The 25,187-nt window shown below is 42.4% G+C and overlaps 1 protein-coding gene across 3 annotated transcripts; it reads right to left on the reverse strand.

Annotated features, from left to right (window-relative positions):
• Nucleotides 1–4,573: 4,573 nt before the first annotated feature.
• On the reverse strand, nt 4,574–24,708 carry LOC147905694 (polyadenylate-binding protein RBP47B'-like). 3 transcript variants are annotated; one of them, XM_087374115.1, is made up of 7 exons: nt 24,235–24,704; nt 19,825–20,305; nt 18,301–18,377; nt 17,959–18,089; nt 5,952–6,048; nt 5,669–5,836; nt 4,574–5,404 (listed from the first exon to the last, which is right to left on the reverse strand). In XM_087374115.1, exons 1-7 carry the CDS (start codon nt 24,547–24,549, stop codon nt 5,399–5,401), a joined length of 1,275 nt encoding a protein of 424 aa, XP_087230241.1. In that variant the 5' UTR covers nt 24,550–24,704; the 3' UTR covers nt 4,574–5,398. The 3 variants fall into 3 exon arrangements, with proteins under 3 accessions (XP_087230241.1, XP_087230249.1, XP_087230232.1); XM_087374123.1 differs by lacking the exon at nt 4,574–5,404 and having other exon boundaries at nt 5,660–5,830; nt 24,235–24,708; XM_087374106.1 differs by lacking the exon at nt 4,574–5,404 and having other exon boundaries at nt 5,660–5,836; nt 24,235–24,705.
• Nucleotides 24,709–25,187: the final 479 nt, after the last annotated feature.

Below are 25,187 nucleotides of genomic sequence, written 5' to 3' on the forward strand. Positions count from 1 at the left end.
GATTTGTACATTCAATTTTGCCTAAAACTTTGATCAAAAGGAGAGAGGTACACATGATTTAGCCCAAGCAAAAAGAGAGATGTTACCTTTGACTTTTTACTGCAATTATGAATTATGAATTAGAAAGGGAGACAGAAAGAAAGAGAGAGAGCAGGGGATGGGGGGGCATAGCCAAGAGTGAGTGAGTGAGTGTGTGTGTGGGGGGGGGGGGGGGGGGGGGGGGACTCACCCCAAAAAAAAAAGTGGGGGGGTGTGGCGGGTGGGCGCACGCGCGCGTGTGTGTGTGTGTGTGTGTGTGTGAGAGAGAGAGAGAGAGGGACACAATGTGCAATCTAAAGTTCAACAAGCTAAGTCAGTAACCTCCGGAACATGAACAAGGATCTAAGCCTCAAGATTCAAAGGTTCAAATTTCAAAAACCTATGTGCTATGCAAGTACTATGAATGCATATTACTATGTACTAAATGCAAATTCATATGTGTTGAATGCGACATTCTGTAAACTCAAGGTCGGGCACATTCCTTGCTCGTATGAATTTGAGAGAGGCAACATACCCACTATCCCCACACACGAATGTCTGGTTATTTGTGTGTTACATGCAAAATGTGAACACAACAATTACTTTCATTTTCAATATTGAATTTCAAGCTCATTTTCGCAAAGTGAGTGTAATCTAGTTTCCTTTGAAAGCTAGTTGGCTTCCCAAATCTAGTTGTTGTCAGGTTGGGTCTCTCCCTCATTCAATAAACTGAGGAGTAATCAAGCTCACTCCCAAGTTTCCTAAAAGATTACCTCCAGTTGACTGACCTCCATTAATTATGTTGAATGGAGCATATAAGATATTGGCAAAGGCTATGGCACTCCACATTAGGTATGTGTTGGCCCAAATTATCCATCTCAAGCAATATGGCTTCATTTTCGGGTGGAACATACATGATGTTGTCCTTAACTTATGTTGTCCATTGACTTTGCCATGGCCGAAAATCAGAAGGTTCATTTGGACTTAACCTTAATCTAGAGAAAGCATATGACCATGTTAACTGGCATTTCATCATTGCAGCAATGCACAGGTCAGGATTTAGTGATTAATTTTGTTGCATGCTTCGGGTTATATTTACCAATGGATCAACATTAATTTTTATCAATCGATATTGTTATGGATCAGTTTTGCTCAAGTGTTCAGTACAACAAGGATGTCATGTTGCTCCTTCATTATTTGCCATTGTTACTGAGCCCTTACTGCGTTAGCTGGATTCTCACACTACCTAGGATTTGCTATTGCAAGGTTTGCCACTACCTAACGATTCCTTTTTTACCTCGAATTCTTTTCTAATAACCATACTAATATTTTAGTGGCAGATCAAAGTAACCTAGGCAATCTTATGGATATCTACTCGCCAAAGGGTTTTGTGTTTCAATACAACAAATTGTCCGATGGGTGTCGGAGTTTCATTGAAACAGTGGTTGGATTGGGTGATTCCTAAGAGCCAAGCCTAATATAATAAGTGGACATGGCCGATCGACTCTTTTGAAAAACTTTTAGGAGCCTCTCTTCGTGTATGTTTCAATAATTCTACCATTCTCATAACTAGGGCTTTCACTATTGAAAGACTCTCAAGGGAATTTTTGTGGCAACAACAAGGGCATTCAATTACATGCGATTATGTGACTCCCCCTAAAGATGCGCGTGGTCCACGGATAGACACACTCAAAAACGAATGCAAGCGATTGTTCACCAAATGGATATTTTAGCTTCATTCATCTTAGCACTAGACGATTTTCTCTCATCACTTGATCTAGCAAATAAAAGTTCTGAGGATTTCAAATGGCAGCACAAAGTGGCAGAAGTTAATCCTATCAAGATTTCCAATCAAAATCCCTTAATGTGAGATATTGTACAAATTGGTTGGTGTTTAGCAACATAGACTACAAGGTTCGACTTGCAAAGTACCTAGAGTTTAAATGGTTACGACTCATTCAAATTTAATATTTGGATCAATAGCTCTCCTTTTTGTAATAATGTATTGATTCAGATAGTTCGAGAATTGCTCGTAATTTCAATAGTAGAGGTCTTTCTCAATGGCTTGATCCATGGAATGCAACTTCTGATGAATGGTTTAGCATTGATGCCCTTACGCAAATTCCATTTGTCCAAGCACAAGAGTCTTAGCCTACTAGTGAAACACTCATATGGGCTTGGGCCCTTTTGGGATGAGTGAACTCCAACCACAAACCTCTCCATAGCCTCACTCAAAGACATTCACAATTCTCATTCGATTAAGATTCCATTCTTTAGCACGTGTGTCGGGAAGCGATGGGCACCGTATGATGATTGCTTCGTGTGGGCAAAGAGAATTCACATGACCACCACTACTTGTCACCTTAACTTTCTACTGTGGTGTGTTAATCTGCAAACTTTCCACAAAAGATCGCATCACCAAGTGTAAGCCTAAGGCTTTTTTCACAACCTTCAAGGCTTTGAAAGCTGCATACATGGTCTAGCTACAATTTCAAAATTTCGTGTCCATTAATTTATTACAAACTTCATTGTAGTTGAACATGTGAAATTGTAAACATAAGGGTATTTTAAATGTGTACTTGCTTGCACATGTTTCAATTTCATAGTTTTTTACAAGGCTACTCTCATAAAATTATTGCATCATCAATCACTATCTTAGATGGCATGCATGGAGAACTAGAGATAAGAGGCACAAGGGAGATGCCCTATCATTTTGTAAAAACTTATGATCCAAATACAAGGTGGAAGTTTCATCACATAAAAGATTTCATTTTGCCAACATTAACTCCAATGAAGATACAACCTCGCATAGGAAGAAAGTAAAAGCAAAACCTTAAAGTTTTGAACAAGGGGCAAATAATGGTATGATACTCTTTGAGCCCTAAGGCTAGATAAGCAAAGAACGCCACTAAGTCACCCACAAGAGACCAATAGTGGGATAAGGAATTTTGATACAAATTTTTTGTTCTTTTAAAATGCAAGATGGAAAGGTATACAAATAACATCTTTATAACACACCTAAGTGATGCAAGCATCTAAGATGTGGACTACACTTATATCCACCTATTAGGGCAAGACGTTAATCGCACATCCCAATCTCAAGACATAGTTAACATATTTGGATGGCATAGCCCTAAAGAATCCCTTGAAAGCATTAATGGCAAATTGGAATCCAAGGGAAGGGAACTGTGTGTAAGGAATAACATACATAGAGCTAGAACATGACCTTGTTCAAGACACATCTTCAAGCAATTTAACAAACAATACAATCATGTATAATGGCCAATTTCACTTAAAGCCTTATCATTGTCTTCATTGCTAACAATGTGATTCTTCACTAGGATAAATTACCTTTTCTCCATCAACCTTATCCTCTCATCTACCCTATTTTTCAGTCAACATAAAATATGGGCTAAGCTTGAATCCAAAGGAGTTTCAACTTCCATCATAGTTCAAGGGCTTTGCCTACAAGGACATTTGGAATATACAAGTCAAAAAACCTCACATAGCTTTGATCAATGAGAGAAACTAGTGGTTTTATTGAAGTGGCCCACAAGTGACTTTGGGAGTCAAGAAACAAACTCCAACATCTCCCACCAAGAAAAAAAAACGGTGACTATAATCAAGCACTATAGTTTTAATTTTTATAGATATTATTATTCTTAGATGTAGATTCTAAAGACCTGATTGTGTGTGCTTGCATGCGTGCAATTGTGTTTACCTATATGGGACTAGCCAAGACAAAGGGGGGATGATTCAAAGCAAATTTTTCAACTTCAATTCCGCCATGAACCTTCAATTTATCAACTTCAAAGTTAAAGTTGTTCAAAGAATATTTTTTAAGTCAATACCATGGTGAACCTTCAATTTGTCACAACGATTAATTATTGATCAATATAATCCACTACATTATAATCAATGACATTCTCAATCATGATATAAAGATATATGAAAAAAGGAAGTACTCAACTTCACCCACTTAGTGGGTGCACATGTGAGTGTGGTAGTGAATGAATATGGTTGGCTTAAAAGATAATTCAAAGAAAACAAATGTGGCCATTTCTGCACAATGAAATTCCATAAAAAAGACAAAGCATTTATGTGAAAACACACATCACTCAAAAGAAAATTCGACTTCACAACACGACCAACAAGAACAAGTGAGATGGCGCCTATACAAAAGACCCAACAAGGACTTGGTGTCAATATTGCCATAATCAAATGACAAAAGGCTCAAATTCGTTAGTATAATGATAGGAAACATACACCTCATGTTAACGCAAGGCATCAACTTCTCAAAGTCTACCTACTACATTGAGCTATGAGGAAACTCCAAAGCTAAGTAGAGAAAGCATTTTCAGTAATTTATGTAGCTTTTACAAAATTCAACAAGCATCAACAAAAACCACTTCTCCCATTAGACACTACACTATCCACAAACAAATCTCCTAAAGAAGCCTGAGAAATATAGCTTCAGTTTAGAATGTCATCATCCATCTTCAATACGAGACTCTCAGGGGATAACAAATAGGGGAGTCTAGGACAACAAATAGGGCTTACAAAATTGCCTATATACAAAGTCCTTTACAAACCTTTATACCTTATCGTTGACTTTTGAAATTTACCAATGTCTTATTGTGTCACAATAACAACATTTCTTATTAAATACTTACATGGAGACCTCATGAGAAACCCTTCACATATGAGCCAAACTAACTACACTAGGAAAGCTCAAAAAATTATCCACAAACTCTTCCAAATACCAAGGGATTTAATACAACTTTCCTCGCTCAAAATAGTCAAGCTATTTTGTTAAATCCACCTATTTGGCTGTGGCCCAATTAATCTACGCTTGCGCATAGGTTAAAACTCTTCCATATGTGCATAGGTTTTTTGTGTGTTCTAAAACTGACCAGACACCTTACATTATAAAAAGAGCGCCCATGGAGCTTTTGGCTAGAAACCTCACAGATTGAAAATAAACCTCACAGATGGCAAATAAACCTCTTCTCAGATAGCAGCAGAGAGAATCCTGTAGTCCCAATGACATCCTAAGATACAGGTCAGACTATTTTGAAGGCAGCTCTTTTCTGTAACATTCAGATAGTAACGGAGGATATACACTAACAATCAAATTTTGATTTCGCTGGTCCTGGAGCATTGAGGATTTTAAGCATAACAAGCACATCTACTCGCACAAATGTTCTTGAATCAATGATCTGAATCAAAATAAAAATTGAAGTAGCATAGGAGAAATGAAGAGCTACTGAGCTTCAGAACATAAACCACGTAGATTGGTGGCACACAGAGTCAGAGATATACTCACACAGCCGGTATGACTGTGTGAGTTTAACTACCGCGAGCAGATAGATGAAGGCTACTAAACCTGAACAAATCAAAAGCAAAGCAACACTGTCAAAATGCCAGCCCTACCTTGCAGAAACGAAAGAACATTTGAGCTTCCACATATGACTGCAGGAAAGCTTTAAAGGAGAAACTTAGAGAGCACCATTCCTATGTAAACTTACAAAGGCTTTCCTGCTGGCAAGAAGAATCATAATGCTAGCTGTTGGGGCTAGCTCTCACTATCTGGTAAGATTATAAATAACCATTACTACATTTGCAAGGTCTGCATCCAACTCTAGCTCACCTGCTGGGTATAGTTGCCATATCCAGGATAGTTGCTATAGGCATATGCGGTAGCCTCTTGTGATGGAGCAGCATAACCATAGCCCTCATAGCCTTGACCATAGCCGTAATAACCCATGTTCCATTGATTTGGATCAGGCTGAGGCTGCCCCCAGCCAGAAGGCTGGATCTGCCAAAACATAAAAACAAACGTGTCAATATGATCCAAGCGCTTCAAGCAGACTAAAGGGTTCAATTGATTACAACCAAAAATATATGTAAAAATATGATTTCTCATGTCCCACCTGCTTGTTGACAGGACTTCTGCCCCAAGAAAGACGAACAGATTGCTGGCCAATGACAGTCCCGTGAAGTTTTTGAATGGCCTCCTCAGCACAAGACCTGCACAATCAGTACATCAATCAAGAAAAGAAAGAGCATGGATATTTAAAGCCCTTTGTATACCAACGAAACCCCAACCAATTTCTCACATGCCATCGTCCTACTTTCAGGAGGGTCATGGTTTTGGGCTCTCGGCTGATACACTTCATGACCAGGTTTGCACCGGTCTCTATCTGATTGAGATGTGGCAACATTGAGAGACCCTATTGAGACAGACCAGACAGCAAGAGGTGACTGTGCCACAGGCAATAGAGAAATCGAGCACACCGACATCGCAGTATTTGAGTCAGAACCAGGACATAATGGAGCAGAGGAGGAGGAGCTAGCTGTTACAAGGGCAGAGAGAATCAGTGGTAAGAGACCATGTGGAGCTGTGGAGCCAGACATAGACGATGCACGATGCAGAGATTGACAAGAGCACGCATGATGTGGGTCCAGAGGACTGCCAAAACCGAGGTGTCACTCTCGATATGGCTCACCGAATACAGGGACCACATCCCTCGCTGCAACAAGAGACAACTTGACAAAGGGATACACAATATGTTCACATCCCACAAGAGAGCTGTCATGTACCAAGATCAGAGATGACACATGATCACATCTCTTGTCACTTCAGGATTTCTGAATTTGTGTGTTTTGAATGACTTTGTGTGTTTTTGAGTTTCTTAGGATAGAACTCAAGAAGTCCTAACGATCCCTTTGCCTCAACACATTGTGGCTTATAAGAGTTACGTTTTATGATTGTGCATTGCCTCATAGGCCCAAGAGGCCTCCCAAAGACGTTAATACATCTCTCTCTCTCTCTCTCTCTCTCTCTCTCTCTCTCTCTCTCTCTCTTTTGCAATTTGCATTGATGAGGTGGAGGAATTGGTTACAAAGTATACAGCCTAAGAGGGGTAAATGGGACGTCAAATTGGTGCAAAAGTCATTCTCTTACTATTGTATGACATTGTCCTAACACAGTAAAAACACAAGAAGACGCTCGTCTTGATACATGTACTGGATATCTTCTGCAAAAATAGTGGGCTGCAAGAAAACACAAACAAAACAAAGATTATGCTGGCGAAAAACTCTCAATCGTATCACTTATCATGGGAGGGACCGCGAAGTTGTGGAATCCGTCAAGTATCTTGGAACATACGTCCCTTCTGACCATCAATGGCATAGATGTGTCAAAACAAGGATTCAAGCTGGGTGGAAAAGCTACTATTGAAACTTTGCACCGAACTCAAACTCAGTTCCACTAGTCAAATCACAGCTCCCTGGTTGATTCACTCTTGGAAAAACACCATCACAAATATATACCTAGATGAGCCCAAGAACATGCCCAAACTAGTCCTCTAAAAACACAACATAGTGCAGTTTCAATTCATGAGAGTCACTCATAAGATTGAAAACCATAAACTCCATCACGCATAGCAGGGACTAGCCACTATTCCCCACTGACATCATCAGTGCCCAACATTGGGTGTAGACCATAGTATAAACATATGCTCTCACACACACAAATCCACACACCCACACATACTTGGGCATCCATTTATACAAATTCTTCATATTGAGTTTCTGTCGGCACTCCGGAGGTGAAGGGCAAACTCAGCCATGACAAAGGCTAGCACTGAAGGAGAAGGCTAATCAAAAGGTAGTCCAAAATCTCTTCATTCAAGCTACACCTGCTTGTGAAGACTAAACGGTTTCATTTTAGTCTCTCCCACACGAGCATCCAAATCTAGCTGATAGGGCAACGCACCACTTAAGATAGAAAGAATTATCACAAAACCTGCAGGCTGCAACATGGACGAAAACTTCACAAGGTGAAATTTGCATGTCCGCTAATACGGCAGAAGCATATACCTAGATGAGTCCACGAACATGCCCAAACTCGTCGCAAGTAACTGGAAATCAAAATCGCAACTCCAAGACTCAATTCGCAGAGTACGAGTCACATTGTAAAGATGCTTCGTTTGGTGGCTGGAATACTTGGATAGAAAAGAGAAAACTCGATGATAGGCTGGAAAATAATTCGCTAAAGAGAAACAGAGTGATCTCTCTCTCTCTCTCTCTCTCTCTCTCTCTCTCTCTCTCTCTCTCATGTGTGTGCGCGCGCTTGTGTCCGACAAAGTCCATCATAAAGCTCACTATCAGTCTTCCTCTCCCACTCGCACCCTCACTCCCTACCCCCCCCCTCGGGATTGCCGCTCTCCCTCTTTCTCCCCTCCCCTCTATCACTCTCATTCCAAATTCTAAGCTCTCCCCCCTTGCATGTAATATCACAAATACTGGAATTTCAATTGTCGTCACTACATAACTCCTCTGTTCTCCCCTACCAATGGATTTGGCTCTAGATAGCTAAGCTTGCTGGACACTGCCCTTCCAAAACCCCTATAGTCTGGGATCCTTGGCTGCTACACAAAACACCATAAAGGTGACTTGAACCCTCCAAGAAGGCTCACAATTTAGCCAAAAGCATAGGTAAATGCATATAGGTATGTGATTATGGACGTGTCTGCGCATGTGCATCCACAACTGGCACGCACAGGCACACCCACACACAAACTGTAAGAAATCCTAGATTTACTATATTTAGAAATGTGCTAAGGAACAAAAAGGAGATTGAAATAGCAGAGAACAAGGAATAATTGTATTGCTTGAGTGACTGTAGTATCTGTAGTGTGTCAACCATACAATTGGGCCTCTCTTATATAGAGAGTAAAGAGTCACACATGAAAAGGTGCGTACTCCAAAGGTGTATGTGCATGAAGAGAAGTGTACCCCTTGTGAAGGGTGTGACCATTGATGAGAGAGTACATTACAATAGCAGTGTCTCTTCAATAGAGTGTCTCTTGTGGTGAAGGGTTGTGACTCATAGGAAGTGTCCCGTCAAAAGGGCATACCCTTCCACAAGTGTCCATTCATCAAACAATCCATAAGTCTAAGGTATAGAGAAAGAAATACGTCACAGATCGAGACATCCCCTCCCACTCAAAATAAGACCCTGGTGGAGATAATGAACTGATGTAGAAAATATCACGGTAAATTTTGAAAATACTGCTGTAAAATGTCAGGGTACTGCTGTAAGTCTTCATCAGATTGCCAAGGAGCGTCAGAGTCGTCCAGATCTCGCCAAAGAACAAGGAATTCCGTGATAAGCCGATGTTCAATCTCTCGCTATCGATGGTCCAGAATACGCTCAGAAATAAGGAGAACATAATCGTCTTCGATTTCTGAGACATAATCACCTGCAAGAGGAACTGCTTCATCGCCTGAAATGTACGTCTTTAGCCAATAAATATGAAATGTCGGATGAATTTTACCCCATGATGGTGGTACTTCCAATTCGTAACTTAAAGGTAAATTTTGCTCGACGATCCGGAAAGGTCCATAGTATCTTACTCGCAACTTAGGAAACACAGACTTAACCGTCTTATAGCGATGTGGGGCTACAAATAATAGCACCATGTCACCAGTGTCAAATTCTAGGTAAAGTCTATGTTTATTAGCAGACCATTGATACCGCTCTTGCACTTTTCGCATATGATCCCTGACTTCGAGTAGAATGTCTTGCATTTCTTGAACCAGTTGATCAGCTAGGGCCACTCGATGTTGAAGTATAAAATTCATTGGTACTATCAGAGTATGTCCATAAGCTGCTTGAAATGGAGTCATGCTGATGGCACTATGGAAAGAGTTATTATAAGCAAACTCAAGGAGTGGTAGATGCTAGGCGTGACTGAATATAATGTCAAAGCATTTCTTCCAGAACTTGGTTGACTCTTTTAGTCTGGCCATTTGATTCTGGGTGGTAGGTTGAATTGAACATTAGAGTTGTTCCCAAAGATTCGAACAGTGAAATCCAAAAGTGACTGGTAAACTTAGGATCTCTGTCAGATATGATATTCTTGGGCAATCCATGGTGTCGGAGGATGTGTTGTATGAAGAGTTTGGAGATGTCCAGAGCCTGTGCACTGCTTTAGCAAGCAACAAAGTGTGCCATTTTGGACAATCGATCAACAATTACCATAATCTGAGTGTTACCTCTGGAGGATCGTGGTAGTGTTGTAATGAAATCCATGAAAATACTTCCCCACCTTTCAGTTAGAACTGGAAGAGGCTAAAGAAGTCTTGCTGGAAGTCGTCGGCTTGCTTTCATTTGTTGACAAGATAAGCAAGATGTAACCATTTGGATGACGTCGCTTTTCATCTGAGGCCAGTAGTATGTTGCACTCAGCAACCTATAAGTCTTGTTGATGCCTAGATGGGCGGCATAAGAAACTAGATGATGCTCTTTTAACAAAAGACGTCGGGCATTCTTGTCATGTGGTACACATATGCGATCTTGATAATACAAAAGGTCGTCCGTATAAGAATAGAATAACAAATCTTCTATTCGGAAGTCGAAGGTTGATCTTTTGAAAGAATTTGTACTGCTGTGCCGAAGTCTTTATCATTGAAATACTTCCCTTTGAATGAATTCGAAACATCCACAGATAATGTAGAGATTACCATAGCTGATGCTAGAGTTAACCTACTGAGAGCATCTGCAACTACATTGCGTAGTCTTAGAATGTACTCAATGGTCATGTGAAAGTTGACCAGAAACTCAACCCAACGTGCTTGTCGAGCGTTCATGACTGGCTGAGTAAAGATATACTTTAGAGAGTGATGGTCTATCTTGACCACAGAGTCGGCTCCCATGAGTTAATGTTTCCAAGAGCGATAAGCATGTACAATGGTAAGAAACTCCTTATCATAAACTGGGTATCGGGTTTGGATATCGGAATGTTTATGGCTGTCCAAAGCAATAACTCGGTCTTCTTGCATCAAGATTGCTCCTGTAGCGATGTCGGAAGTGTCGGTCGTGACCTCAAATGGAAGGTTTGGGTCAACAATAGCCATAACTGGTGTGGTAGTGAGTGCTTGCTTGAGTTGTTGGAAACTATACTCTGTTTCAGGAAGCCATTAAAAAACTGTTTTGCTTTTCAATAATTCAGACATAGGAGCTGCGATTTCGAAAATCTGATAGACCTTTGTATGGTAGAAGTTTGCCAATCCGAGAAAAGAGCGGACATCATGAACATTCTTAGGAGTAGGCCAATTTCGGATTACCTCGACCTTCTTGGGATCCACAGAGATGCCTTGAGCTGAAAAAACATGTCCCAAATATTCGAGTTGGGTCTTGAAGAACTCACTCTTCTCAATGTTGATGTAGAGAGAATTTGCGCGCAGAACTGTAAAAACTGGTGAAGATGTTGTTTGTGCTCATATAGGGATCTGATGAAAACGAGGATGTCAACTAGGTAAACGATGACAAACTTATCGAGGAAAGGTCTGAAGATGTCGTTCATTAGTATCATGAATGTGGCCGGGACATTGTTTAACCCAAAAGACATGACCAAACATTCATAGTGTCCATACTTTTTTCGAAAAGATGTCTCGTACTCATCGCCTTCTCGTATGTGAATTTGATGATAACTTGAACGAAGATCAATCTTTGAGAATTGTGTTGCGTGTAGAAGTTGATCGAAGAGGTCATTAATGCGAGGCAATGGATAATTGTTTTTGATAGTGATCTTATTGAGGGCTCAGTAATCGAGCAGAGGCGCATTGACTTATTCTTTTTTTCCACAAGTAGTACAGGAAATCCGAAAGGGCTACGATTGCACCGAATGTGACCTTTATCGAGTTGTCTTTGGATTTCTTCATTTTGAGTGTAAGAAACCCGATAAGGAGGTTTCGACGGTGGATGGATTACTGCCGGAAATAAGTTCGATTGGATGATCCACTAGTCGTCGAGGTGGTAACTGCTTTGGCAATTCCTGTGGAAAAATATCCAGGTAGGGCTGAAAAAAAGCTTGGTTGAGGTATTCAGGAGGATCCTTTGTTGGTGTCTCCTCTACTGCCGTAACCAACAAAAGTGAAGTCTTTACTTGACATTTACGAACCCACTTCTTTACTTGTAGAACAGAGGCAACTAGGATTGATGGATCATAGTCGTAGAGCCACTGTTGTCTATGTATGACATCGCACCGAGAAAGAGGCATGATGTCGAAGTTCAACTTGTCCATATAATGTTGGATGTGAAAAGACAAGTTTTTAATCCTGGTGTTGCACAAGAAGATACTTCCATTTGCAAATTCACTCTGATAGTCCATAGAGACTAGGTTTGGTGGTCAACCGAAGTTTATCAACCATAGAACTAGCTAGAAAGTGATGAGAGCAACCACTGTCGATGAGGATAGTGACCGTTGTTCCACGAATCGATCCTTAAACAATGTACTTGAGTGGCCAGGGAAGGTTCGGGGCTGCTGGCAAGGCTTAGGTGGATGGTATTTGCGATTCGAACAGCTTTGCCTTTCTTGTCTTATGCTGGGGTAGCATCTTCTATTTGGGAAGTACTAGGTTGCATATTGGAATTTTGCTTTGGTCGCTTGGGACAATCGAACCATCTATGGTCGCCTGTACAAATGATACAAAGTCCTTTTGTGTTGGGGTTATTCTTCTTGTCAGTGGCCACACCTTTATGTTGGGGATGACAATGACGACTTTGTGAAGAAGAAGAGGCGTGATCCTTGGAGGAGTGCTTTTGTTGAAATCCAGCATACGATTTCTGAGACTTGTGGGGATCTTGAGATTGTCGCTGACCTTTATTACTCAAGTTTTTTCTAAACCTAGGGTTATCTTGAGGACAAGCACCTTTGGCCATAGTAGAGTTCTATGTTCAATTAGCACTCTGCTTCCTTGTGTTTTGGAAATCTGTAATGCGCTCTGCGTAAGCAATAGCGCCAGCTGTGAAGGTGATGTTTGCTTTAAGAACATCAATGCGTAACGAGGGATTTAGGCTTGAGATAAAAGCATGAAGGCGATCATCCTAAGTAAAACCATCAATCTCCAGCACCAATGTGGTGAACTGAGAGATGTAGGAAGACAGGGAGCCTGTTTGCTCCAACTGTCGGAGTTTAGAACGTGCTTGGAAATCCGCATTGGCAAGTATGAACTGCTTACGGAGCACGTGTTCAAAACGTTCCCAAGTTAACACACTTTTGCCGTCCTTTAAGCGTCTTTGCCACCATAGGAAAGCTGTATCCTTGAGGAGGGAGGCTGCCAAGGCAATCTTTTTGCCTTCAGTGAGGTCAACAGTATCAAAGTACATGTGCAATTTTGTGAGCCATTGGTTAACTGTTCGGCAATTTCGTTGGCCAATGTAGGCTTCCAGAGGTTTAATGTCAAGTCTTTTAGTTTTCGAAGCTTGGAGTAAACGATAGAGGGCACGGAGTTCAATGTTTTCTACCTCTGATGGGAATGAGTCCACATAGTCGTCTGGTTGCGTCACGTCATCCTCTGTATGTGTAGTACTGTGAGAATCTTGGAGTTGTTGGACTTTCTGGACCAAGTCGGAGATGATGTCCTGAAGCTGGGAAATTTGAAGTAGTGCTTCACCTTGTAAGTTGACTTCAAGGGCCTTTTTTAGACTTGAGTCGCTTATCTCCAGAGAGGCTCCACGCGAGCGTTGCAACATATCTCAAGTCCCTGTGAGAAAAGCACGAACCTACGCTCTAGTTTGTACCATTCCTGGAAGAAGATTTGGGCTGCTCCCTGAGGTTGCTCATGTTGGAGGGGACAGGAGAAGCAGAATGGAACGAGCTGTGGAAATCCGGTAAAGGAGGTCCTGTCTGAGGTAACACTGGTGATGCCGAAATGGGTATTACTGCTCGTGAAAGTACAGGGGTAGGTTGCAGAGTCCACGGATCTGAGAAGGGATAAGGAGCTGCTATCGGAAGTGGAGGATATTCAGGAGGAGTGCCTTCAGAGTATAAATACTGTCTTGGGGAAGGTACAACCTGTATAGGAGGATATCTAGGAGCTGAAGGAGGTGGAGAGTACCCTGGAGATGCTGAAGCTGAGGGATAAAAGTCTCTCCAAAGATGGACAGCAAACTTGTGAGGAATATCGGGTTCTGGATATCTTCGTGTCTCGTGGAACACAACCTGGACTTTGCTGAGGAAGTAATGTAACTGAGGTGCCTCACGCACAAAATGTAGGATGTGGTCCAAATCACTAGGAGGGCACGTGACACAGAAGACCCACGATGCCAAAGCTCCGAAATGGGCTGGTTTTGCAATCTGAACATGATTTTGTGTGGTAGATGATGCCTGAGGTGTCCTTGAAGGGACAAGTGAATTACCAGGGGTTTCCATGCTTTAAGGAAGCAGCTTTCATTTGCTGTAATTTGATAATAAGCGTCAAATGACAATATGAAAGCGAATCCTTAGAAGTAGAATGGAAGGAATCCACCTGGCATTGATTTAATCTGCCAATTAGTTGCGTAGAAAAAGCCTGCAGATCGCTGTCCGGAGGTCCATACTGCTGTCCTTGCAAATCCACGTGGATGTGTGAACCAGAAATAGGTGCCGGGTAGACTTTCGAAGTAGACAGCGGCGTTGGCAGAGGCTGGATGCAGAAAAGGCAGATTTCCTGCGTTGATTTCAGAGAACAAGTGCCTGTGGGGTGCGAGGAGCAGATCTCGGCCTGGTTGGACAGGATTGGAAAACAGCAACTCGGCACTTTTCACAGGCTGTCTGCATCGTGATAGAGGGCTGAACCGCTGCTGGCCAAAAGGGAGAGAGGGGGGGAGGGGAGGAGGGGGGGGGTGCGCAGGCTGCGTATGGCGAAACAGGCTGCTGGCTACCGAGGGCTGATTCGCGGCAGCCTGGGCAGGGATTCTGGCGCTGATCTAGCGCTGCAGGGCTGGCAGCAAACCGCCCGCGGGGGGGGGGGGGGGGGGCTGCATATGGCGTGGAGACATGGCGGATCCTGCGTGACCAAAATCCGTACGGTCAAGGGGAGGCGAGCCTGCGTGACAAAAACCCGTACGGGCGTCGAAATGGATCGTCCCTTTTTCGTTTGTGGCTGCCTAGGTTGGGTGGTTGCCAAAAATTAATGTGTGGGTTTAATTAACCCGTGGGTAGTCTAGGGTAAGACCTAAGGTATGGGGCTGGGTTATCCTTTTTAGCCCCTCTAGGTACCCTTTTTAAGGTGCTTGGTGCCCAAAAGGTGTGCCTATTCTAAGGGGTGTGACCCTTGGAATAGGTGTACCTTTTCATGAAGGCGTGTGACCCTCTTTTCAAAAGGGGTGTCCCCACATGAAGAGGTGTGTCCTTTTTCCCACGATGGGGTATGTCCCTTGGGTGAGGAGTCAAAACTCTTCATCAAAAGGTGTGTCCGATGGTGGAAAAGGTGCGTCCCTTGGTTTTGAAACAACCCAAGCACATGAAAAGACACGATTTTTGTCGTGTCCATTCACATCAACTCATGATGTGTGGGAGATGGAGAGGCCACAATGATGACTTTAGGCAGGGTTGGCGCTAAAAAATTTTACGCTCATTCTCTCCATCTCTTCCATGCACAAAGTGCACGGATCCTTCTGGCCGAAAAAAATGTATCAGATAGGCACTAGAAGCTGGGGGGCATTTCCTACAGGCAGGAGCAAAATTTGCTCTGATACCACTGTAAGAAATCCTAGATTTACTATATTTAGAAACGTGCTAAGGAACAGAAAGAAGATTGAAATAGCAAAGAACAAGGAATAATTGTATTGCTTGAGTGTCTGTAGTATCTGTAGTGTGTCATCCATACAATTGGGCCTCTCTTATATAGAGAGTGAAGAGTCACACATGAAAAGGTGTGTACTCCAAAGTGTATGTGCATGAAGAGGTGTGTACCCCTTGTGAAGGATGTGACCCTTGATGAGAGGGTACATTACAATAGGAGTGTCTCTTCAATAGAGTGTCTCATAGGAAGTGTCCCGTCGAAAGGGCATACCTTTCCACAAGTGTCCATTCATCAAACAATCCATAAGTCTAAGGTATAGAGAAAGGAATACGTCACAGATCGTGACACAAACAATAATAGATTTTCACCTCAAAAGCCAAAATAATCCTCTCTTTCATTCCCAAATTATCCCTCACTCGAATTCAAAAATTGAAAACTCACACACTACTCAGAATTTTCAGGTCACTTTTGTCTCAGTGCTTGTTTGGTCTCAGTGCTTACTCTTAAGCAGTAGTCCTGGCAATTCTGACACTTAGGCATCTTAACTCGATTATTGCAAGTTATCCCGCCTCGGAGCCTCTTTAGTCTGCCTTCCGTTTGCTGGTGTTGATTGTTATCTACAACCTTTGTTGCCTTTTGTCTTCCTCTTTTTCTTGCTCCAAACATGTTCTGTTACGTCTTTCGGGCACTGTTTCATGCTCTGTATCGTGCTCCCTTCCCTTTTCTACTTCACGGTGTTCTTTTTTTCGACACAAGCTCATCTCTGTCCTTACACCACTACCACGATATTGTGGAGCCGCTTCACCACCTCCTTTTCTCACGGATGCTGCTGTAATTCCAACACCTTGTGTGATCTCTCTTCAAGAAGCTGCGTGCTATAGTCACATTATCAACTTTCCAACCCGGCTTTTTGTTAGAAAATACCCAACAGAGGGTACACGCAGCGGAAATAATGCCCAGGAGCTCACACAGTGTGCGGTGTGGGTGTGGAATCACAAACTTCTTCTTATGTGCATTCAATAGGTGTGCAGACTCGTCAATAAACAATGAACCAAACCAGATAGAGAAACCACCAAATAATATATTTCCGTCCACAACTATGGACACAATACAAAAGAGACAGATCCAGAGTCCCACCAATGGTGTGGTCCTCTGATCTTACCACAAAAGTCCTTCTCCTATCTGCTGGCTATCTCTAGACTAGAGTCTGCGTGCTCTACCTCGAGCGTGAGTAGACTTTCCGTCTAGAATGATCTTCTCCACCTTGCTGTCTGGAAACCAGTCTAGGTGGGCAGCTTCCTGTTAGCTAAGTCTGCAGTTTTGATCTCACGATAGTCACTCATAAGATTGAAAACCATAAACTCCATCACGCATAGCAGGGACTAGCTACTATGACACGTCACCAACACCCAACAGTGGGTGTAGACCATAGTATAAAAATATGCTCTCACACATACAAATCCACACACCCACACATGCTTGAGCATCCATTTATACAGAGTCTTTGTAGTGAGTTTCTGTCGGCACTCCGGAGGTGAAGGGCAGAGTTGGCCGTGACGAAGGCTAGCACTAAAGGAGAAGGCTAATTAAAAAATAGTCCAAAATCTCTTTATTCAAGCTACAACTGCTTGTGAAGTCTAAACGATTTTATTTTAGTCTCTCCCAAACAAGCATCTAAATCTAGTTGATAGGGCAACGCACCATTTAAGATAGAAAGAATTATCGCAATACCAGCAAGCCGCAACTTGGACGAAAACTTCACAAGGTGAAATTTGCATCTCCGCTAATACGGCAGAAGCATATACCTAGATGAATCCAAGAACATTCCCAAACTCATCCACTAAAAACACAACATACACGATAGTCACTCATAAGATTGAAAACCATAAACTCCATCACGCATAGCAAGGACTAGCTACTATGACATTGATACCCCATCTACATTTGTAAGACCCTCCGCAATACGTCCTTTGGAAGCAAGTCTATTACCCTTGAGTGTGATTGCAAAATCATCAAGAGCCAATCCTTGTACTAACAACCTGTGTCCATATATCTTATAACAAAACCAGCTGTCACCCTCCTGCTATCAAAAAATTCTGTTCACTATCTAATTGAAGAATTTATATAAGACAGTAACCTATCAGTATCGTTGTAGAGACCAAGGGGGTCTCTTCCCTGGTCAAAAGTAAAGGATGGATGAGGGTGATCGGACCAATTCTAAAATTGGTTTCCAGGCAACATTCTAAGAGTGTTAAGTCTAAATGCAAGGATTGCAGTGCATTAAGAAGTCCTCCAAAGCCTGGTCTACTATCATAAAGAGAGAGCAAAAGAGAGGTCATAGAACCAAAAAGCATGAATTACCTGTGTGTAAATTGAACAAAGCCACAACCTTTCCCAACAGGAATCTTTACAGAAATCAAATCACCGTATTGACCGAAAACTTGTCTAAGATCCTGATCTGTAACATTAGGGTCCAATCCACCAACAAACACCTGGAGACGATCAAAGCACCACATATGTTTTTAAAGAAACCTTGTGAGCTGCAGCAAAGAGCCACCAGGTAAACCAAGCACATAGCCTTCACAGCATGCATTCATAAACCATTCTGCTTCCAAAGTTTCAAGAACAGGGCTGCTGGCCTCATATAAACTTGGATCACATTAGCAGAATTGGGGGGGGGGAGAAAAAAAAGTAAAGCCTTACAGTGGTGTTATTGGGATCACTATCTGTTGCAAATCCCTGTGTCTGAGCACCGTAGGCATTTTGATATGGAGCAGAGGCTGCATAAGATTAAATGCAAAAAATAACACAGTACTTAAAAGGATTGAAAACCCTTGCAAATGAGACCCAAAAAAATCATGAAAGCTATTTTCTTAACAGCGATAGAAGGCAGATGTCAATATATTCCAAAGGAGAGGGCAGACACAAATGTAAGAACTTATTGACTCATTTGAAATCATGTGACCCTTGCACATAAGCTATTGTTACCCAGGCTCATAGCCATGCTCCATATCAACATCAGCATGCAAAGCTTAGTCTCACTCCAAGAATGAGACGGTGGTGCCCCACCAAAAACTAGAGATGAATGCACAACCGGTAGCTACAGAAGATGCGCAACCAACTAGAAATTTTTGCTCTTATAATTACAATTCAAAAAGTCCTTAAAATTTGGAAGACAGCTACAACCACAGATACGCCAGATCCACGGGGAAACCAGTGCATAAAGATGAAACTGAACAGATAATAAGAGATGGTGATGATAAACAGTACATCAAGTAGATTTGGCTCCTCTAAATTAAGTAAAGGTTGTTCTTGTGAAACTAAGAATGTATAGCGCCACAAACATATTTTCCAATCCCAGTTGCCAACTTTAAATTGATTAGGGGATTTGCAGAAAAGATCCTAGTACAAGGTATATTAAGTAACCACACTGTGCATAATTTTACAACAACGAATAACTAAGAAAAGTAGCATTTGTATGCTACACAGTCAAAGTCAATGCGTCAAGTGCAGTGAAATGACAATTATGGGAGAACTGACCTAAGTAAGAGGCCACCCACTAAACACGAGGATGCTTTCCTGTTGAAGGTTACTGTTCCAGGGCCCCTTAGTGAAAAGAGCCTCTTGACCTCCTGCTTTAAGACAAAATCAGCCTTATAAGCCTTAAAATCCAGCTTTACCTTTTGCTATTTTTCCCAAGTTGAGAAACTTCAGATAGTTTTCACAGCACCAAAAGCTGCTGAATCAGGAAAATCAACGAGGAAAGGAAAACTGAAGGAAACTGAAGGCAATTGTAAGAACTGAACAAACACTAAATCCATAAAATTGGTTCAGTGAAAGCTTCAGAGAAATAGGAAACTCGAAATGGGAAAATTCAGAGCCTTTTCTAAGTGAAACAGATGAAAGAATCAAATTGGAGGTTTTCTTGTGTCTTTACTCAGTAATCTCCATGGTAAAAGCTCTGGGTGAAGGAATTTGATCAAACTCTACATTGGAAGGTATTGAGCATCCAAAGTTCCATGCTACTTGCCCTTGTAAAGATACCTCTTAGCAAAGGCCTAATATTGCATGTACTCCTAACAACACTAGCCTTACTGTTACACGGTAGGTCTTATGAGCTTCACACAATACTGAATTTGTGCAAGGCATGCAATTTTTCAACACTTTGTGCAAGTCCAATATTACATTTTGTAAGTACTGAGATCTTTATAGATGCAATTACAGTACCTTTCGCACTATATTGTTGAGCCACACCCAAAGACTTCTTTGGTGTTGCAACACTTATACGCATAGGTCTGCTGGAGCAATACACGCCATTCATTTCTGTCATTGCATGTGTCCTTTCATTCTCCTCTCCAAAGCGAACAAATCCATACCCCTTTGACCGACCAGAAACAGGATCCATTACGACCTTTGCACCCTTTACAGACGGATAATGAGACCTGAATGTCTCTTGCAACACATAGTCAGTCACATCAGGTGCAAGATCTCCAACAAATATAGAAAGGTCTGAGCCACCTTCCATGCGTCTTTCTCCCATGCCAAATGAAGCCCAGTTTAGCCTAAAAGTTTGCTCTGTTTGTGGCATGAGTGTACCATTGTATGTCTGCAAGATTCTCTCAGCAGCAGCATGGGAAATAAATTCAACAAATCCATAACCTTCAGAGGCCATCGTCTGCTTGTTTCTGATAATCTTGACGGACAGCACCTACAGAGGATATTCAAAAAATGAATTGCTTTAGGACTGCTATGACACAACATAGCACTTTAGAATCCACAAATTTTAGAAATGCTATGACCAACATGGCGTAGAATCCACAATTGTTAGAAAATATTTCCAATATAAATTTGGGGACTGCAAGAAAAGGAAGGCCTTTCTTCTTCACAAATGAATTCATTTGCTTCAATTACCATATCACATAAAGCCGCATACTGCAATTTCAGGGATGACAAAAAGACTGAATTCCTTGAGTTGACTCCTCTCTCTCTCTCTCTCTCTCTCTCTCTCTCTCTCTCTCTCTCTCTTTCTCTCACTCTCTCTCTACATCCATTGCCCTCCCCACTTCTATCCTACTCATGGGTAGGCTGAGCTCCATGGCTCAGCCAGGGGGTTGGCACCAGATTTTGAAGAAGCCGTCATATGCTTTGCAAGTCGACTGCACCCTAGCCGATGTAGTTCAAAGTTTCACCTCGTCCGCGGCCATAGTTTGAATCAGAAGTTCAACCTGTTGCAGCTTAGCCAATGCAGGTCAGCCCATTGCAGATCAGCTCGTCTGCCACCACAGAAGTTCAGTCCGCACTAGCTGCCTGCATAGCTCGAAGTTGCAAATCGTCTGCAGTTGCCCTGCCGTCGCCATAGCGTGAAGCTCGGAAGTGTTGCAGCTCAGTCATAACAGCAGAACCAAACCCAAACAGGTTGCATTTTGCAGCCCGGCTCTCTCTTCCAAGCTCATCTCGCCTCCACACAGCAACAGGTCAGCCTACATTCTATACAGCTTGACTCCTCAAAAGAACGAAGGAAAGAAGGGAGTTTAGACGCGACTAGAGACAAAATTATGAGTAAATGAGAAATAATAATAAAATCAAATTTTGGAAGTTCAAAAATAATAACACTAATAATAACAAGATGAATTTCATTCAAGTGGCCTGCCCCGAGAGAAAGAAGAAGAAAAAGAAGAAGAAGAAGGGAAGAGAAAGAGAGAGAGAGAGAGAGAGAGAGAGAGAGAGAGGAGGAGGAGGAGGAGGAGGACACAGAGAGAGAGAGAGAGAGAGAGAGAGAAAGGGGAGAGGGCAGGCCAAAGAAGACTGAGTGAGTGAATGCATGAATTGAAAGCCCCTTACAACAGCTTCAATGGAGCATAAGTGGACCAATCACCTTCAAACAAATAGAATGTCTAAAAAATACCTATTTTTCCTTTCTTATCACACATCTTCCACTAAGTAAAGCTACGCTTATGTTCTCATCAGTACCCAAGCATAAGCTCTCATCTAGGTTCCAAAAGATTCCAGAATCTCTTGGGTAGATCCCAACTTAAGCAAAAAGCCACTGAGTTAGCAAATATGGAGGCAGCTAGAAACAAGGGAAGTGGGCTGTTTACATTGGCTAGGCACTCATCAGGGAGTTCCAATTGAACCCTAAAAACTCTCAATCTATAACTGATGTAAGTAAGTAGGTTTTGGGAGTGGATGCCCACATTAATGGCTTCATTATTCAGTTTTTTTGCATTTTTTTAGTCTCATGGATCTTTTGGTCTCCTGCAGATTAAAATAGACTGTTTTAGGAGTGGATGCCCACTTTAATGGCTTCATTATTCAGATTTTTTGCATTGTATCTGATTTTTTAAATCTCATGGATCTTTTGGTCTCCTACAGATTATAATAGACTCTCTCTATCTCTCTCTCTCTCAGCAGAGGGGCTGCAGAGACACTTGGAGGCCCTAGAGGTGTTCTGCACAGAGAGAGACCTGACAGTCAACCTTGGGAAGACCAAGGTTATGATCTTCAACACCTCACATGCTCCATCGACTCAGCTTTTCAAGACGAGTCAGTGGAAATAATGCAATCCTACACCTATTTACAATGAGAGTCTCGATCTAATTCTCATTAGTGATAACAAAATTTTATTTCTTGCCATAGAGGAGCACTTCTTAGGGTTATTTTCTTCTACCTCCTTATAGCAAACCGGTGTGCTATTTCACATGCTCAAATTTAGCTTGCCCGCAACGCTTAACATTGATCTCATGGAGATGATGGGAGCTAGTGGGGGCGTCTTGTCAATTTGCAAGGCTGTTGTCGTGGCATAAAACTTGTGATGGAGCAGTGGCAGTTGTCGATGTGTGGGGCTCGCTATGCTCTGTAGCCTTGTAGCTTGTCTCCGGTTTGATTAGGTGGAGAAAAGGTTCCCCAAGGTGGTCTATACCCTAGTCCATTGGCGAGTCTAATGGATCTTTGGCTCGTGTGCTTGTAGCCGAAGTCTCGAGTCCTGTTGATTGGTGCTGTGTGGTTGGGAAAACTTAGTGATGATGCTATGCGTGGAGTTTGATTGTGTAGACTGATTTGCCTATGTGCTTTCAAAGAGTACAGGAAAATATGTAACAAAGGATATGAAAATTACTCAATAAAGAATGGCTCCTCTGACTCGATATCTTGGTGATCGCATAAGGTGTAGATGCGATCTTCTCTGGGTATGCCCTTCGCTCGACCATTCTTAATATGGGGTTCAGACTACAAACGCGAGAGGCTTTCATATATATTTTCCCGAGCTCAAAATAGCCAGGATATGCTGAAATGGAATGGCGGTCTATCGTCCTTAGTTGCGATATATTGGGAAAGAGAACCGTTGGGAGAATGTGGATTCAAAAGTATGAAATTGGAGCACAATAAAAATTTTGAATAAAAGAAACAAGGGAATCTTTGAATGGCTGAGAAAAAAAATGGGAAGGATAGTGTGTATATACCTAGATGAATCCAGGAACATTCCCAAACTCATCCTATAAAAACACAACATAGTGCAGTTTCAATCTCATGACAGTCACTCACAAGGTTGAAAATCATAAACTCCATCATGCATAGCAAGGACTAGCTACTATGACATCCCCACTGACGTCATAGTGCCCAACAGTGGGTGTAGACCATAGTATAAAAATATGCTCTCACACATACAAATCCACACACCCACACATACTTGAGCATCCATTTATACAAAGTCTTCATACTGAGTTTCTGTCGGCACTCCGGAGGTGAAGGGTAGACTCAGCCATGATGAAGGCTAGCACTAAAGGAGAAGGCTAATCAAACGGTAGTCCAAAATCTCTTCATTCAAGCTACAACTGCTTGTGAAGGATAGTGTGGATGTTGCTGATTTCCTCTTGGATGAATAGTGACAATGCATGCAAAATTTAAAGCATATAAGCAAAAGGCCAATGCCAAAGAAATGCATGGAAAGATAATTTCTAATGATTGGATGAGCTCTTTCTTTATAGCCCAAATGTAATCAATCTTCTTTCCACAAGTTCAGCGTCCAACGATAAATATCTCAAGTTGTGGCAAAGCTATGTATAGGATCTTTGAGCAGCATCCTACAGCATATGGTAAATCTAGAAAACCAACTTGCCGTCCCCTCAATTTCAGCGTAGATATGTTCCTAACTTCATCTGACATCATAATGCTACAGATGCAAATGTCGGTGCTTCGTTGTACAGGACAAACCACTGAGTGAGTGCAGCAGACTCTGCAACTACCCGAAGGACTTTCAGTCTTCCTAAGAGAGGAGAAAGCTTAGAGGCCCAAAAAAAAGTTTTGTGCGGCCTTTTGCCACGTACGCTGAATTTAGAAGCCCCTTCAATTAGAGTCTGCGAGCTCGGACGCCACTTTGTTACCAGGAGGGATGAAATAACACAAAGATAGTTACCGCTTATGGGAAAATTAATCTCTTGAAATCTAAAAACACGATCTTCCCGGGCTCAAGGCAGTTAGGATCTGCTGAACGGTATCGAAATCCACAAGTTCGCACAATTCCCACAGTTTACATCGGGCATCCAACGATCGACATCTCAGAGCACGGGATGCATCCCAAAAACGTCTACGAGGAAGAAAAGAATAGACACGTTTCTTCAAGAGAATATCTAAAAAACTTACTTCTCCACTGTGCACGAAACAGTTTCGAAGGTAGCTCTCCTCCATCCAAAACTGCAAGTCTCCTACCCAAAGTGTTCTGACTTCTTCGTGAGTCTGGGGGACATGTGAGTGCGTGGCGGGCTGCATATGCATAGGCTGCTGCTCCGGCTGAGGCATGAGCTGTTGCATGGGTTGCTGAGGCATAAGCGGCTGCATGGGTTGGGGCATCATGACCCACTGCTGCTGGTCGGCAGCGGGGACGGCGGGGGGTCCAACTCCTGTAAGGGGCGGTCCAACGCCAGCTCCGGGATGTCCAACGCCGGCTAAGGGCTGCATCGTGTTGGCCAATCTCAAGGAAGGGAGGGCAGAAGAGGAGGCAAAAGAAAAAAGATGAGGAAATGAGAAAGCTACTGAATTTGATCGAGGTGATAGCTATGGCGATGGCGATGGCGATACAGAGATGCAGAGCAATAAGAAGAAGAAAACGAAGAAAAAAGAAGCCGACGAAGAAGATAATAAAACACAGGAAATTTCACACTCCAGCCCTACTATTTCTGCTCCCCCTCACCGTCCGATTCCCCGTTCCTCCACGTGTCTCGCATCTCACGGTTTCCGATCTATGATTCTCCTCCTCACAGGGCATTCCCACGCCCTTGAAAATGTCTCTTAGACCCTATTTTTCGTTCGCCTGCTTGCTCCAACACACCACCTTGAAAATTAGCCATCCCGACATTCGCGACCATTGATCCACGAGTGCAACACATCTCCGCTAACATTGGGTGTTTTGCTGATGTTGAGCGGGCATATCGGAGCTTAGAAGTTCGGCTACCAATGTGATCATTCCAATGAGCCTGACACCAGGTCAGAGACTGTGGAGATTGGGGAGAAGACCAACCAAGATGAGCTCTCAAGACACAGGGGAATAGTGTCCTTGTATGTAAGGGTGACAAGAATGAGAGGACACATTTTCCGTC

The sequence above is a fragment of the Dipteris shenzhenensis genome, chromosome 1, assembly GCF_047967505.1.
Source record: "Dipteris shenzhenensis isolate YYH24624 ecotype China chromosome 1, Dip_SZ_1.0, whole genome shotgun sequence".
Lineage (NCBI taxonomy): Eukaryota > Viridiplantae > Streptophyta > Polypodiopsida > Gleicheniales > Dipteridaceae > Dipteris > Dipteris shenzhenensis.

What these genes read in the sequence shown, in the direction of transcription:
- LOC147905694 (XM_087374106.1), bottom strand. Translation starts at nt 24,549, where the DNA reads ATGCAGCCCTTAGCCGGCGTTGGACATCCCGGAGCTGGCGTTGGACCG. An exon ending in GTGATCCCAATAACACCACT is followed by an intron (nt 18,090 to 18,300) that starts GTAAGGCTTTAC and finishes GATCGTCTCCAG; the next exon opens with GTGTTTGTTGGTGGATTGGA. An exon ending in TTTGTTCAATTTACACACAG is followed by an intron (nt 6,049 to 17,958) that starts GTAATTCATGCT and finishes CTGATTGTGCAG; the next exon opens with GTCTTGTGCTGAGGAGGCCA.